Source organism: Tursiops truncatus, chromosome 1 (assembly GCF_011762595.2).
Source record: "Tursiops truncatus isolate mTurTru1 chromosome 1, mTurTru1.mat.Y, whole genome shotgun sequence".
In the NCBI taxonomy this organism is placed as follows: Eukaryota; Metazoa; Chordata; class Mammalia; order Artiodactyla; family Delphinidae; genus Tursiops; species Tursiops truncatus.
In genome coordinates, this window is record NC_047034.1 from 57,283,205 (window position 1) to 57,300,493 (window position 17,289).

A 17,289-nucleotide genomic window follows, 5' to 3' on the forward strand; every position below is an offset into this window, starting at 1 on the left:
CGTAGTTCCCATTGTTTTTGGTGTCTGTCCCCAGTGCCTAAGGGTGGTTCAGTGTGTTGTGTAGGCTTCCTGGTGGAGGGGACTAGTGCCTGTGTTCTGGTGGATGAGCCTGGATCCTGTCTTTCTGGTGGGCAGGTCCACGTCTGGTGGTGCGTCTTGGCGTGTCTGTGGCCTTATTATGATTTTAGGCAGCCTCTCTACTAATGGATGGGGTTGTGTTCCTGTGTTGCTAGTTGTTCATCATAGGGTGTCCAGCACTGTAGCTTGCTGGTCATTGAGTGGAGTTGAGATGGAGATCTCTGGGAGATTTTCCCCGTTTGATATTACGTGGAGCTGGGAGGTCTCTTGTGGACCAGTGTCTTGAACTTGGTGCTCCCACCTCAGAGGCACAGCCCTGACACCTGGCTGGAGCACCAAGAGCCTGTCATCCACACGGCTCAGAATAAAAGGGAGGAAAAAAAGAAAGAAAGAAAGAAGAAGATAAAGTAAAATAATATAAAGCTATTAAAAATAAAAAATAATTATTAAAAAAAATTTTTTAAGTAATAAAAAAAAGAGAAAGAAAGAAAGAAGAGAGCAACCAAACCAAAAAACAAATCCACCAATTATAACAAGTGCTAAAAACTATACTAAACAAACAAACAAACGGACAGACAGAACCCTAGGATAAATGCTAAAAGCAAAGCTATACAGATAAAAATCACACACAGAAGCATACACATACACACTCACAAAAAGAGGAAAAGGGAAAACAATATAAATATCGTTGCTCCCAAACTCCACCTCCTCAATTTGGGATGATTTGTTGTCTGTTCAGGTATTCCACAGATGCAGGGTACATCAAGTTGATAGTGGAGATTTAATCCGGTGCTCCTGAGGCTGCTGGGAGAAATTTCCCTTTCTCTTCTTCTTCGCACAGCTCTTGGGGTTCGGCGATGGATTTGGGCCTGCCTCTGCGTGAGGTCACCTGAGGGCATCTGTTCTTCTCTCAGACAGGACCAGGTAAAAGGAGCAGCTGATTCGGGGGCTCTGGCTCACTCAGGCCAGGGGGAGGGAGGAGTACGGATGCGGGGCGAGCCTGCGGTGGCAAAGGTCAACATGATGTTGCACCAGCCTGAGGCGCGCCGTGCGCTCTCCAGGGGAAATTGTCCCTGGATCACCAAACCCTGGCAGTGGCGGGTTGCACAGGCTCCCGGGAGGGGAGGTGTGGATAGTGACCTGTGCTTGCACACAGGCTTCTTCTTGGCAGCAGCAACAGCCTTAGTGTCTCATGCCCGTCTCTGGGGTCCTCACTGATAGCTGCGGCTCGCGCCCGTCTCTGGAGCTCCTTTAAGCGGCGCTCTTAATCCCCTCTCATCGCGCATCAGGAAACAGAGAGGCAAGAAAAAGTCGCTTGCCTCTTCGGCAGCTCCAGACTTTTACCCGGACTCCCTCCCGGCTAGCCTTGGCGCACTAGTCCCTTCAGGCTGTGTTCACGCCACCAACCCCAGTCCTCTCCCTGGGATCCGAGAGAAGCCCGAGACTCAGCTCCCAGCCCCGCCCACCCCGGCGGGTGAGCAGACAAGCTTCTCGGACTGGTGAGTGCTGGTCGGTACCGATCCTCTGTGCGGGAATCTCTCCGCTTTGTCCTCCGCACCCCTGTGGCTGCGCTCTCCTCCGCGGCTCCGAAGCTCCCCCCCGCCACACACGCCATCTCCACCAGTGAAGGGGCTTCCTATTGTGTGGAAACCTTTCCTCCTTCACAGCTCCCTCCCACTGGTGCAGTTCCCGTACCTGCTCTTTTGTCTCTGTTTATTCTTTTTTCTTTTGCCCTACCCAGGTACGTGGGGAGTTTCTTGCCTTTTGGGAGGTCTGAGGTCTGCTGCCAGCGTTCAGTAGGTGTTCTGTAGGAGTTCTTCCACATGTAGATGTATTTCTGATGTGTTTGTGGGGAGGCAGGTGATCTCCGCGTCTTACTCTTCCGCCATATTGAAGCTCCCCTACACAGTGCTTTTTGTGAGAAAAGCTGCTCACTGTTTGAGTCAATGTGATCAAAACTTGGTGTGGGAGCTCTACACTCAATGACAATGACACTTAACTCCACTAAGGGCAGGAAAATATGTGGCCAAGGCTGCTGAATTTTTATGCAAGAAATGTGTATGTGCGTGGGACAAGGGGAGGCAGAGGGCCTAATTCTATCTGTCACAGGGAAAGGGATTATCTGGAAAAGCTTCTTAGAGGAATGTAGATCAATAATTGCTTATGTATTTTCAAGACTGTAAATTAAGGAACAAATCAATCCTAACAAAACCATACAGAAATTTAACCTAACCATCACAGACTGATATTTCAAAAACAGATGCCAAGAGACTGACTTTTCAGAGATATACAAGTTTCACTCCTTAAGATAACCATATATTATGAGCAAACGTGCTAAAATGTATTCCCCTGCTCACTGTTCCAAATAAATATGTATTTCTGCTTTGCGTGCTGTTTTTTCAATAATATTAAGGTGGAGTCTGGTCACTTAGAATAGTAACAGTCTGGATCCCAGTATTCATATTCATCTTTTTAATTTCTATCATTATGCTAAATGTCTTAGTTTAGAAAAAGAGTATAAAAATAAGAAATATGGATTCCAATAGTCATTTACATATTTTATCATTGTTCTTTTTGCTTGGAGAAAACATCTTTACCTGATTAAGGACCTTCTGAAGGTGTGGGGTCCCCATCCGATCAGCAATATGTCTGTAAGCCGGGTGTGAGAGAAAAAATTTCCTTTCTGCCAACGTGGCAGCCTTTATATCCTTCTTCCCATCTATGTCCTTCTGGCTCCTGTTTACCACCCCAATGTAACCTAAAACAAAACACACACCTATGGAGTTGGGACACCTTTGATTTATTCTGGGGAAATTTTAAAGCTCTTGAAGAGGCTGAATAAGAAAAAAAAATTATTTCAGGGCCTGAAGAATAGATCCCTTTACAAAACTCAGTTTGAGATATCAGTATTTAACAACGGCTGGATGACTTGGCTAATGTTGATTTTTTTAGCATTAACTAAGTACTGTCTTTTGTCCTTAAAAGATCTGTGCATTTAAATAGAGTAAATCTCTAAGCAGTTTTGTCATACAGCAGGCAAGTAAATAATTCAGACTTAAACAGTATACATGTATGCAATCTATGATGAATATTTATACCCTCCCTTCAAACACCTTCCTTTTCCTGTTTTCTTATTATTTGAAGGAATAGTTCTCCCTTTGGATAATTTTTAATACATCATTTGGGAACACCATGCCATTCCATAAAATGTTTAACTAATCATCAATCCATTCCTCACAACTGTGGAGGCGTTAAAATCCAGCTTCCCATTGTTTTCCCAGTTGTTTCTCTGCCACATCATCAAAGGAAGTCCTGTACAGGACACAGTACATTACCCCTGCGAAGCGGCAGCAGCTTATTCTCTAGGATATCCCTGGCATCCGTTCCCTCATCCATAAGATCCAGTTTGGTGATGACTCCAATGGTTCTTAGACCTGCATCACAAACAAACCCCACATTACACAATTTGCAGAATACTAACAAGTTTCAGAGACATATATGTCTCAATGCTAATTACAAAGCACTCATATCCTGGTTCTTTCCCTGTTCCTCTCCATCTTAGTTTGTTTTCTAATCCACTACCCCAGTCTGGTGAAGGTCAACGGGTTGAGGCAGAGAGTTGCAAACCACCCATCCATAAGATAACCCTTGATTCAGGAGAGAAAAAAACAAATAGCTGCTTCACCAAAATACTTTCAAATGTATGAGTTTATTTTTGTACTACGCATACATGGAAATGATACATTTAAATTTTCCTCCCAGGGACTGCACACAATATGGATGTTTTAATTTTTTATGTATCACATTACTAAAAACAAAAATAATAGGCTACACATGGATCAATGATATGGGTGTGTCATAAACCAAAGCTTATTATTGATCCAGTGCTGAGTACCTGAGGTCAAAAACATAAAAAGAAGAAAACTACGTATAGGATACCATCATCCCCAAAAATAAACTCACAGAAAAGGAAATATGACTTAATAGAAGCCTGAAATAGGAATTCTGAGCCTTGGATTCTAGTCTCAAGGCAAGTCATTTAATTCTCTGGGTCTCAGTTTCCCTTATCTGTAAAATAAAGCATTGGAAGTTATTTAATCTTAAAAAGTACTCCAACCACTAATTTTATTAAGATGGGGAAACTAAGGCAGAGGGAGATTAAATAACTTTCCCAAGGTCATATAAGAAGTGGATCTGGGCAGTCTGGTTCCAGAGTCCATGCTTTTAACCAATATACTGCTTATCGTGGTAAAAAAAAAATTTTTTTTTTAATTTAAAAGGCTTAAACCAAGAAAGTCAAAGAAAATGGGAAAGGAATGCAGAAAATTTTTTAAACTGTAAATCTAGCTGGATGACTGCTAACCAACTTAAAATATCAGAGAAAGAGGAAAACTGCATCCAAGAAAGCCAACAAAAGGAGACGTCCAGAAACTAAATAATTTACATCACAGCATCTCAGTAAGGTTCAAGACCTGGGGGACAGAAAGCCCTGAAAACTATGGAGAGTGGTGGTGGCAGCTGAAGCTGAAAATAGAAATACTGGATGGAAGCAGTCAGATTTCCATGGGTAACATAGCTAGGAGCTGCCCTGGTCCATCCTGACAGGACAGTGAAGGTTTACTCTCTGGAAAGACTGAACTAGAAAAAACTCTGAACTCATGGGTACCTGGCCCGGTTTGGATGGATCTGGTATTAAAAGAGGATGATTAAGTAAAATTCTACATAGAGAATGGCAGGGACCCCCCTCCCCAGGCCAGTTCCCTAATTTGACTTCAGGAAAGAGATGGCTGGCAGACTTTAACCCCCCAAGCAAGAGATTGGAACAATGGTCTGGGGATACTAACCATTCCAAGAGAAAAACATATATATTGATATTCGAAGGAACAATAATTAAAATAGTCCAATAAATCATTCTGCTGTGAAGTCTATCATTCCATAATTCAAGAACACCCACACAGAACTCCAACCACCTGATAATATTTCACCCTTAAATATCAATGGACAGCCAAGGAGATTCACTAATATGAGACCAAAACAAATAAACATTATAAAGCTGAACTTAAAGAAAACAAAGATAATGCAAAATACAGAAAAAAACTATTATTTGTATTAATATCCTCAGACAGAAAGGAGAGGTCATAGCATTCATGGGACAAAAATAGAATGCCATAAAAAGGAAATTTTTGAACAAACAAAAATAATTTTCAATAATTAAAGATATGAGGGCTTCCCTGGTGGTGCAGTGGTTGAGAGTCCGCCTGCCGATGCAGGGGACATGGGTTCGTGCCCCGGTCCGGGAAGATCCCACGTGCCGCGGAGCGGCTGGGCCCGTGAGCCATGGCTGCTGAGCCTGCGCATCCGGAGCCTGTGCTCCGCAACGGGAGAGGCCACAACAGTGAGAGGCCCGCGTAACGCAAAAAAAAAAAATAATAATAATTAAAAATATGAGAGCAGAAATAATAATGTTGGAATACAAAGTTAGGAACCCCCCCAGAAAACAAAAGAAAAAGAAGTAAATAATAGGAAAGGAAAAACTTTTTTAAAACTAGAGAAATGATTCAGAGATACAACATCTGAATGATTGGCATTCCAATAAGAGAAAGAATGACAAACAGAAACAGTTGGAGATGTGGGGACATACTATTCAATGAGATGTCCTATAAGTGAAAGATGAATTTAGGGATTGAATTAACTCATCACGTGCCCAACACAATATGAAAAACATACACATACCTACACACACACAATATGGCATATAAGATTTCATAATACTGGGAACATTACAGCATCAGTCTTCCCAGCAGCAAACTGGAAACTAAAAACCCGCAGAGCAATGTTTTCAAAATTCTGAGAGAAAGATAATTTCTAGACTAGAATTCTAAATTACCAATAAATGTGACAGTAGAAAAAGATATTTTCAGACATGCAAAATCTCAAAATATTTTACCTCCCTTTCTCCTTTTTTTGTGTGTGAGGGGAGGGACAATTACTAAAAGATGTGTTCCACCAAACATGGGAACAAACTAACAAAGAAGTAGACAGGAAATCCAGGAAGCAGGGAATCCAATCTAACCAGAAAAAGAAGTAAATTTTTAGGATGATGTAGATCCCGGTTTAAGGCCAGGAGAGCAGTCAGTATCTATTAGAATAAGAGGACAAAGATTACTGAAGAGATATCTTCCCCCACCAAGAAAAGAAAATGAAAGTGATAGGATACTTAAAGCCTAATGCTTTTGAAGGTATTAAGAGATTTAGACTTCTGTAGGAGAGGTTGGGAATGCACTGGTGACAGATACGTAGACTATGCAAACAAACAAAAAAAGAGACAACTATCAACCTCAAAGACAGCAGTATCACTCAAGAAAGGAAATTTAATCATAATTTAACACATGGTTCAGTTGTGAATAATATTTTTAGAATCATAAATATTCATTTAGCAAAATATGATATAGTTATATTAGTAGAATTGGGGAGGTAAGTGTATATATGTGTGTGTAAGTATATGTGGGTATGGGAGGCAGCCAAATCCTTAAATATGGAGGTAAATAACAAAAGAAAGTTAGAAGGGTTGAAAGTGGTATTCTCTGGAAATCAGTAATCCAGAGTCAGGAGGAGTGGGCAAGGGACTAAAAGTTTTTATTAAAAGCCTTAGAGACTGGTTTTTCTGAAGTGATGTACATTTATAACATTAATAAAAATAAGAGTTAAATTTTAAAAGTATTTTCTTCACTACTCCCTATTTCTGAAAAGGCAGAAAAGTCTATGCTTAGTGGTGTCCCAGAAATGGCCAATGAAATTATTTTCTTTTTCACTCTTAGTTATACAAGTAGGCAACTGAAATAATCAATGAATGCCTGCTGGCAGGCTCAAGACCTACACTGTTAGATCTCAAAAAGACATTGCCTGAAGAGATTCAAAGGCACCATGTTTTTAAAAGCACTTCACTGGAAATATATAGATTCAGATAAAAATAATAATAGAGACCATTTGTTCAGTACTGATTATGTGCCAGACACAGACCTGAAACAACTCTGAGATAGGTACTATTATTTCTCAATTACACTTTCCTCAAAGTGAGACTTGGAAAGGAAAAATACACTTGCCCAAAGGCTTGCAGGCTGTAGGGTGTAGAAGGCAGGCAACCTAATTCCATTTTTAATCACTATCTTTTTCTGCCTCTCAATTCTTAGCTAGATTCTACAAGTGATTAGCTGTGTTATTTGGCAAGTTATTTACATCATCTGGGCCTTTTTATCTACAGAACTAAAGGTTTAACTAGATGTCTCTTTCAAGTCCAGAATTCTGGGAAGGAGAACAACTTCCAGATTCAGAAGAGGTTATGTAGAGTAGTATGTAAAGTAAAAAGTAATGTAATAAAATTCTTGCCCTCCAACTAAAAGGAAAATTTTAAATAATACATTAAGAGCTAATAAATAATGTGTGATACTTTGTTTCAATTATGTTTCTCTTCAGTAAAGAATAGCCACAATGATGAGTACTGACAAGTCCTGACGAAGACCTAGAAAAAACATACAAGGCACTTCAAAAATCTGATTCTTATATATAGCATAGATCTAAGAGCATTGAGTCAAGGATTGGACTGTTTAGATTCAAGTCCCAACCGTTTCCCTTGTTAGCTCCGAGACATTAGTTTCCTCATCAGGTATAACCACATCAAAAAGGTAATCATCACAGTTTACATTTGATGTCTGGGATAATTATTAATAGCATCCCCTTTAACTCTCAAATGACTTCAAACAGAAGAATAAGTTACATGTTTACTCTAACTCAACAATAAAATGAGGAAATAACAAACCTATGTTTTAAAATTACATAATAGGACTTCTGGTTTCTGGTCCACCACGTAAGGGGCTTGGAAGTTGCCACTGTGTCCTACCTAACAAGTGAACAACTGAAAAATTAACAACACTTCTGAGATTCATCAGAGAACTGAAGCCACAGAGCAAACCACTGTCCCCCAAATTTGGAGAGACAGATAGGTGAATACAGAGAATCACAATTTACTGGAGCAGAAACACAAAAGCAGAAAACTCTGTGGGAACCAGGGCCTAGGCAGAAAAAACTAAACTGTAATTGATGAATTGCTGGAAGCTCAGTGTGGGCAGTCTAAGAGTTAAAAACTCCAGGGGGACCCAGTCATAGAGGGTACCCATACTTTTGTGAGTTTTGCTTCTAGGAGCTCAACCAGGTTCTCACAGTGACTATCTGAGAAAAATCTCCCTGTGCTTCAGAGAGGGGGAGAAAGAAACAACTTGATTTAAAAATGGGTGAAAGATCTGAACAGATATCTCATCAAAGAAGATATACAGGTGGCAAGTATGTATATGAAAAGATGTTCCACATCATACACCATTAAGGAGTTGCAAATTAAAACAACAGTAAGATATCACTGTACACCTATTAAAATGGCCAAAATCCAAAACACTGACAATACCAAATGCAGACAAGAATGGGGAGAATGTTAGCAACTCTCATTCACTGCTGGTGGGAATGTAAAATGGTACAGCCACTTTGGAATATGGTTTGGGAGTTTCTTACAAAACTAAACATAATCTTACCATATGATTCAGTAATTGTACTCTTTCGTATTTACCCAAAGGAGCTGAAAACATGCCCATACAAAAACTTGCATACAGATGTTCATAGCACCTTTACTTATAATTGCCAAACTTCAGAGCAACCAAGATGTCCATCAGTAGGTGAATGGATAAATGAACTGTGATACATCCAGGCAATGGAATATTATTTAGTGCTAAAAAGAAATGAGCAATCAAACCATGAAAAAACATGGAGTAACCTTAAATTCATATTACTAAGTGAAAGAAGACAATCTGAAAAGGCTTTATGGTGTATAATTCCAACATTATGACATTCTGGAAAGGTAAAACTATGGAGAAAATAAAAAGATTAGTGGATGCCAGCAGTTAGTGGAGGCAGGAATGAAAAGGTGGGGCACAGAAGTTCTTAGGTCAGTGAAAACTATTCTGTATGATATTACTATGATGGATACATGTCATTATATATTTGTCCAAACCCATAGAGTGTACACCACCAAGAGTGAACCCTAATGTCAACTCTGAACTTTGAGCATCAATGTAGGTTCATCAATTGCAACAAATGTACCAGTCTAGTGGGCGATATTAATAGTTGGAGAGGTTATGCACGTATGGGGACAGGACATACATGGAAATTGTACCTTCTACTCAGTTTTTCTGTGAATATGTAAAATTGCTCTAAAAACTAAAGTCTATGAATTAAAGACAATTAAATAACATAACACATGTAAAGTATTTGGTACATAAAAACCACTCAATAAATGAAAATTGTGATCTCACCAATTTTGTTTTTCACCACTACTCCCACTCTATTCCAGTCCTAAGCTCCTGTGACACTCAAGTCGTAGCTCTCCATGTGATCATGCATTCTTGCCTCTTCACCTTCACAATGCTATCCCTCTCAGTTTCAAATATCCTTCCCTCTCTTCTTTTTTTTGTTATTTCCTACTCATCCTTCAAAATACTTTATAGGCCTCTCCTGCAGGTCCTTAATCAGGCTCCCACAAGTGTAAGTGTGGAACCTTTTCTCTGTGACTTCAGAGCTCTCTGCATACACTGAAATCATAGTTCTTACATGACACTAGGAATCTGCTTATTTGTCTGTCTCATCCACTAAGCCATGATCTCTTGAAGAATAAGGACAACATCTAATCTACATATTCCAAGCAATTCATATAAGGTGCCAAACACAGAGCGGGAACTCAATAAATGTTTATTTATCAAATGAATAAATGAGTAAAAAGCATATTTACTTTTCTTAGGTTTAGACAAGAATTGAAATACAAATTCCAAAAAAGAAACATGATACCATTCTACCATGTTACCTAGGTTTGTTGTCAATACAGTGATTTTCCTATAAGAACACTGCCATTTCTTCCATTTATATAGGCAACTGAATTGTAAGCAGTGTGTTGTTTCATCTAATTAAGAAATGGGACAAAACCAAGCCACGAACCACATTAGCAGTTGCCAGAAAGGTAATCTGGAACACTGTGTACACTGAAACGGCAGCAATGAAAAACAAAATCAATGAAGAATTAGTGTAAACATGTATACAGCAAAATTAAAAACAGACTTAGGAAATTAGATGTCCTTCAGTTAATGCATCTTTTTTGTTGTTGTTTTGGGCTTTGGTGGTATTTGAGTTGGGGGTGGTTTGAAGTAAATGCTGTTCTTTCTGTTTGGCAAAGATTATGGAATATTTTACTTCTGAAAGCAATCAGTGATGAATAGGAATAGTTTCATCTTTTTTTCCTATAAGTTTTCCATTAACATTATTTTCTTGTTATTTTCCAACAGTTCTGAATAACACAGTTCTCATTTTCAAAGTCATCAGATAATATTACTGCATGTGATACTAGGTAAAATATTAAGTAAATAATAGAAAACATAAAAATTACTGTTGCTATGGTAACAGAGACTATCTTACTCACCGATTTATACCCAGAATCTAGCGCAGCACTTGAAAGATTTAATATTTGTGGAAGGAAGGGAGAGCAGAAAGAGAGGGCAAAGGGAGACAGGATATAAGAGAGGGAAAGGAAAAAGAATTACTCCAAAGGTAAGAAAATTTAGGTATAGAGTGGTTCTTTCACTGAGAATCTGTACTCCAAAACAGACTAAGGCATGAAGGAACAAAAGAAAAAGAATCCACATACAGTAGTTCCCACCCCCATCTGCAGTTTCACTTTCTATGATTTCATTTACCAGAGATCAACTGTTGTCCAAAAATCTTAAATGAAAAATTCCAGAACTAAACACTTTATAAGTTTTAAATTGAGCACCATTCTGAGTAACTTGATGAAATCTCCCACCATCTTGCCCCATCACCCTGGATGTTAATCATCCCTTTGTCCAGCGTATCTACCCATTAATTACCTAGTAGCCCTCTTGGTTATCAGATCAACTGTCACAGTATCTTCATGCTTGTGTTCAAGTAACCTTTATTTCACTTAATAATGACCCCAAAGCACAAGAGTAGTGATGAGGGCAATTTGGATATGCCAAAGAGAAGCTGTAAAGTGCTTCCTTTAAGTGAAAAGAAACAAGTTCTCAACTCAATAAGGAAAGAAAAAAATCATAAGCTGAGGTTGCAAAGATCAATGGTAAAAATCAATCTTCTATTGAAACTGTGATGGAAAAAGAAATTCCTGCTAGTTTTCCTGTCACACCTCGAATATATATGTATAGGGAAAAAACATAGAATATATAGGGTTTAGTACTTTCCACGGTTTCAGGCATCTCCTGGGGGTCTTGGAACATATACCCATGTATTAGAGGGACTCCTGTATACTTATATCTCCCTGCTTTTTCTCCACCAAAATCCATTTTCTTTCTCTTCCTTGGCACACAGCTTAACTATATTTTCAAATCTCCCTTACAATTGAGTTACAATCTCCCTTATAATCTGCCTGTACTGAGTTCTAACCAGTGGAAGTGGGTGAAGTGATATGTGCTACTTCTAGGCTTGGTCTGTATAACTTCCCACGTATTCTTCTGCCAGCTCTTTCACCTTCTACTTGCTGGATCTAACCATAATAAGTCCCTAAGTCGCTATGGGTGACAAATATAAGTATCTGGGCATCTATGAATGATGTCATAGACAAGAAACATCACACTACCCCACACTACACTGAAAATCAACTCAGCATAGACATTTCTACTGTTTGCACCACTACATGTTTCAGTCTATTTATTACTGTATATCAGTACAAACAATGGTACTCTGAAGACGAGAGCTGCCATAATGAAAACCTGGCTTAGCAAGATTAGGTAGCAAGGGAACAAGTATTGCAACATGGAAAGATGAAGATTCATGTTATACAGTAGCTGTGTATTTTGTAAACCTGCCGCATGTGATAAGTTGTAAGGCAGACTAAGTGCCTACTGAAAGGAGAAGCTATTGAAAAGGGCCTGGATGTTAATTTGTCTTGATTGTTCCTTGCTGCTTAAAGCAAGGTATTTAAGAAAGAAATGAGTTCACAAATTTATTATTTTGCAAGCAGAAAAAGAAAGGATTAGAGAGAAGCTAGAAATCTGGGTCTTTTAATGGTTGAAAAAGCCAACTGTTCTTGTAACTCAAATAAGAAAATAGACTGAAAAGGCTCTGAGCAGCGAACGTCCACTAAGAATTTCAGTTAAGCAAAGGAGCTCAGTAATTTCTCTTTCTAGCTTAAAAGCGTAATAGGGTTCAGACACACATTTCTGCTATAAACTAGAAAACTGATAAAATATATAAAACAATAGTTTTCAGACATGAAATAATAGGTTGTACAGGACTATGATGCTTGAAAGAAGAGAAACAACAAAATAAGTCATACAATTATTCAACTACTACTTGGAGGCAATTTCTGGACAACAACGCAAGGAGGAAAAATCCAAAGAGATTCCAGCAGTCCTGCTTAGTTGAAGAGACATAGATTGGATTTCAAGGAGGCCAAGGCTGCTAGAATTTACAGGATCCTGTGCCAGATAAAAGGGAGCTATGAATAGAAAGAGCTCTACAAATGTGCATAGGGGTCTCCCCCAGTCTTTGAATGCATGCATGCCTAAGGTAAAACTCCACAAGGCTAGGCAAAAAACAACTTCCAGGGAGCGCTAAACCAAACAATTCCCAGAGCTCACATAGGGCTGGGAATCATTAAGTCCCACCAGCCAGAGGGGAGAAACCTGTTGAATTAAAGATACCAAAAGGATCGAACCTCAGTAAAGGTTACTGTAGACCCACCCTTTAAAGAAACATAAAAAGGCCCTCTCCACTATGTGAGAGAACACAGCAAGGTGGCCATCTGAACGCCAGGAAGAAAGCTTTTAGCAGAAACCAACCCTGATGGCCCACTGACTGGGGACTTGCAGCCTCCAGAACTGACCCCTTCCAGGAGGCCACATTACAGTGGATCATCCTGTCTCCTTGGGTTCTCTTGGCTGTGACAGTTTCTCAGGCTTTCCTTATTTTTCAAGACCTTGATAGTTTGGAGGAGGACTGGTAAATAGCTAACTGGGGTGGGGGCGGGTGGTACCTTCAAGATGGTAGAGGAGTAAGACATGGAGATCACCCTCCTGCCCACAAATTCATCAAAAATACATCTACAGGGAAGAGATATGGGAACATATGTATATGTATAACTGATTCACTTTGTTATAAAGCAGAAACTAACACACCATTGTAAAGCAATTATACTCCAATAAAGATGTTAAAAAAAAAAACATCTACATGTAGAACAACTACTGAATGCTGACAGAAGACCTCAGACCTCCTAAAAGGTAAGAAACTCCCCACATACCTGGGTAAGGCAAAAGAAAAAAGGAAAACCAGAGACAAAAGAATAGGGACAGGATCTGCACCTCTGGAAGGGAGCTGTGAAGGAGGAAGAGTTTCCACACACTAGGAAGCCCCTTCACTGGCGGAGACAGGGAGTGGTGGGGGGAAGCTTCAGGGCCATGGAGGAGAGCGCAGCAACAGGTGTGCGGAGGGCAGGGCGAAGAGATTCCGGCACAGAGGATCAGTGCGGACCAGCACTCACCAGCCTGAGAGGTTTGTCTGCTCATCCACTGGAGCGGGTGGGGTCTGGGAGTTGAGGCTTGGGCTTGGGAGTTCAGATGCCAGGGAGAGGACTAAGGTTGGCTGTGTGAACACAGCCTGAAGGGGGCTAGTGCGCCACAGCTGGCCGGGAGGGAGTCCGGGAAAAAGTCTGGAATTGCCTAAAAGTCAAGAGACCATTGTTTCGGGGTGTGCAAGGAGAGGGGATTCAGAGCACCACCTAAACGAACTTCAGAGATGGGTACAAGTGATGGCTACCAGGGCAGACACCAGAGACAGGCATGAAATGCTAAGGCTGCTACTGCAGCCACCAAGAAGCCTGTGTTCAAGCACAGGTCACTATCCACACCTCCCTTCCTGGGAGACTGTGCAGCCCACCACTGCCAGGGTCCCGTGATCCAGGGAAAACTTCCCCGGGAGAACACACAGTGCACCTCAGGCTGCTGCAACGTCACGATGGCCTCTGCCGTGACAGGCTTGCCCCGCACTCCGTACCCCTACCTCCCCCCGGCCTGAGTGAGCCAGAGCCCCCCAGTCAGCTGCTACTTTAACCCCGTCCTGTCTGAGCGAAGAACAGATGCTCTCAGGCAACCTACACACAGAGGCGGGGCCAAATCCAAAGCTGAACCCCGGGAGCTATGCGAACAAAGAAGAGAAAGAGAAATCTCTCCCAGCAGCTTCAGGAGCAGCGGATTAAATCTCCACAATCCACTTGATGTACCCTGCATCTCTGGAATACCTGAATAGACAACAAATCATCCCAAAATTTAGGTGGTGGACTTTGGAAGCAACTGTAGACTTGGGGTTTGCTTTCTTCATCTAATTTGTTTCTGCTTTTATGTTTATCTTACTTTAATATTTAGAGTTTATTACCACTTGTCAATTTGTTTATTGATTTGGTTGCTCTCTTCCTTTTTTTATATATAGATAAATATATTATTTTCCTTTCTCTCTTTTTGTGAGTGTGTATGTGTATGCTTCTTTGTGTGATTTTGTCTGTATAGCTGTGCTTTTACCATTTGTCCTAGGGTTTGGTCTCTCCATTTTTTTTTTTTTTGGTACAGTTTTTAGCACTTGTTATGATTGGTGGATTTGTTTTTTGGTTTGCTTGCTCTCTTCTTTCTTTCTATTTTTTATTACTTTTTAAATTTTTTTAATTATTAATAATATTATTTATTTTAGTAACTTTTTAATTTTATTTTTTCCTTTCTTTCATTCTTTCATTTTCACCCTTTTCTTCTGAGCCATGTGGCTGACAGGGTCTTGGTGCTCTGGCTGGTGTCAGGCCTGAGCTTCTGAGGTGGGAGAGCTGACCTCAGGACATTGGACCACCAGAGGCCCCCCAGCCCCACATAATATCAGACAACAAAAGCTCTCCCAGAGGTCTCCATCTCAACACTAAGACCCAGCTCCGCTCAATGACCAGCAAGCTACAGTGTTGAACACCCTATGCCAAACAACTAGCAAGAAAGGAACACAACTCCACCCATCAGCAGAGAGGCTGCCTAAAATCATAATAAGGTCACAGACACCACAAAACCAGAGGTGGTCCTGCCCACCAGAAAGACAAGATCCAGCCTCACCCACCAGAACACAGGCACCAGTCCCCTCTACCAGGAAGCCTACATAACCCAATGAACTAAACTTACCCACTGGGGGCAGACACCAAAACTAACGGGAACTACGAACCTGCAGCGTGTGAAAAGGAGACCCCAAACACAGTAAGTTAAGCAAAATGAGAAGAAAGAAACACACAGCAGGTGAAGGAGCAATGTAAAGACCCACCAGACCAAACAAATGAAGAAGAAACAGGCAGTCTACCTGAAAAAGAATTCAGAGTAATTATAGTAAAGATGATCCAAAAATCTTAGAAATAGAATGGAGAAAATACAAGAAACGTTTAACAAAGACCTAGAACAACTAAAGAGCAAAAAAACAATGATGAAGACAATAAATGAAATTAAAAAGTCTCTAGAAGGAATCAATAGCAGAATAACTGAGGCAGAAGAACGGATAAGTGACCTAGAAGATAAAATAGTGGAAATAACTACCACAGAGAAGAATAAAGAAAAAAGAATGAAAAGAATTGAGGACAGTCTCAGAGACCTCTGGAACAACATTAAACACATCAACATTCAAACTATAGGGGTTCCAGAAAAAGAAGAGAGAAGAAAGGGACTGAGAAAATATCTGAAGAGACTATAGTTGAAAACTTCCCTAATATGGGAAAGGAAATAGTTAATCAAGTCCAGAAAGCACAGGGGGTCCCATACAGGATAAATCCAAGGAGAAACATGCTGAGACACATATTAATCAAACTATCAAAAATTAAATACAATGAAAAAATATTAAAAGTAGCAAAGGAAAGGCAACAAATAACATACAAGGGAATCCCCATAAGGTTAACAGCTGATCTTTCAGCAGAAACTCTGCAAGCCAGAAGGGAGTGGCAGGACATATTTAAAGTGATGAAAGGGAAAAAGCTACACCCAATATTACTCTACCCAGCAAGGACGTCATTCAGATTCGGCAGAGAAATTAAAACCTTTACAAACCAGCAAAAGCTAAGAGAATTCAGCACACCAAACCAGCTCTACAACAAATGCTGAAGGAACTTATCTAGGCAGGAAACACAAGAGAAGGAAAAGACCTACAATAAAAAACCCAAAACAATTACGAAAATGGTAATAGGAACATACATATCGATACCTACGTTATATGTTAATGGATTAAACGCTCCACCCAAAAGACATAGACTGGCTGAATGGATACAAAAACAAGACCCATATATATGCTTTCTCCAAGAGATCCACTTCAGACCTAGGGACACAAACAGACTGAAAGTGAGGGGATGGAAAAAGATATTCCATGCGAATGGAAATCAAAAGAAAGCTGGAGTCGAAATTCTCATATCACAGAAAATAGACTTTAAAATAAAGGCTATTACACAAGACAAAGAAGGACACTACATAATGACCAAGGGAGCAATCCAAAAAGAAGATATAACAACTGCAAATATTTATACACCCAACATAGGAGCACCTCATTAAATAAGGCAAATGTTAACAGCCATAAAAGGGGAAATCGAAAGTAACACAACAATAGTAGGGAACTTTAACAGCACAATTTCACCAATGACAGATCATCCAAAATGAAAATAAATAAGGAAACAGAAGCTTTAAATGACACATTAAACAATAAACAAGATGGACTTAATTGATATTTATAGGACATTCCATCCCAGAACAACAGAATACACTTTCTTCTAAAGTCCTCATGGAACATTCTCTAGGAGAGATCATATCTTGGGTCACAAATCAAGCCTTGATAAATTTAATAATATTGATATCGTATCAAGTATCTTTTCCGACCACAATGCTATGAGACTAGATAATGAATCAAAGGAAAAAAATCTGTAAAAAATACAAACACATGGAGGCTAAACAATACGCTATTAAATAACCAAGAGATCACTAAAGAAATCAAAGAGGAAATCAAAAAATACCAAGAAACAAATGACAATGAACACACGATGACCCAAAACCTATTGGATGGAGCAAAAGCAGTTCTAAGAGGGAAGTATATAGCAATACA

The 17,289-nt window shown here is 39.9% G+C and overlaps 1 protein-coding gene across 12 annotated transcripts in view; it reads right to left on the minus strand.

The window, feature by feature from the left end:
• The window catches only part of DNM3 (dynamin 3), a 570,492-nt gene that overhangs the window by 373,514 nt on the left and 179,689 nt on the right, over nucleotides 1-17,289 (minus strand). For all 12 annotated transcript variants that reach the window (XM_073804407.1, XM_073804410.1, XM_073804428.1 and 9 more), the window contains exons 5-6: nucleotides 3,414-3,512; nucleotides 2,676-2,836 (exon numbers count right to left, since the gene is read on the minus strand). In XM_073804407.1, the coding sequence (XP_073660508.1) occupies nucleotides 2,676-2,836; nucleotides 3,414-3,512 (260 nt within the window). The remainder of the gene's footprint in view (nucleotides 1-2,675; nucleotides 2,837-3,413; nucleotides 3,513-17,289) is intronic.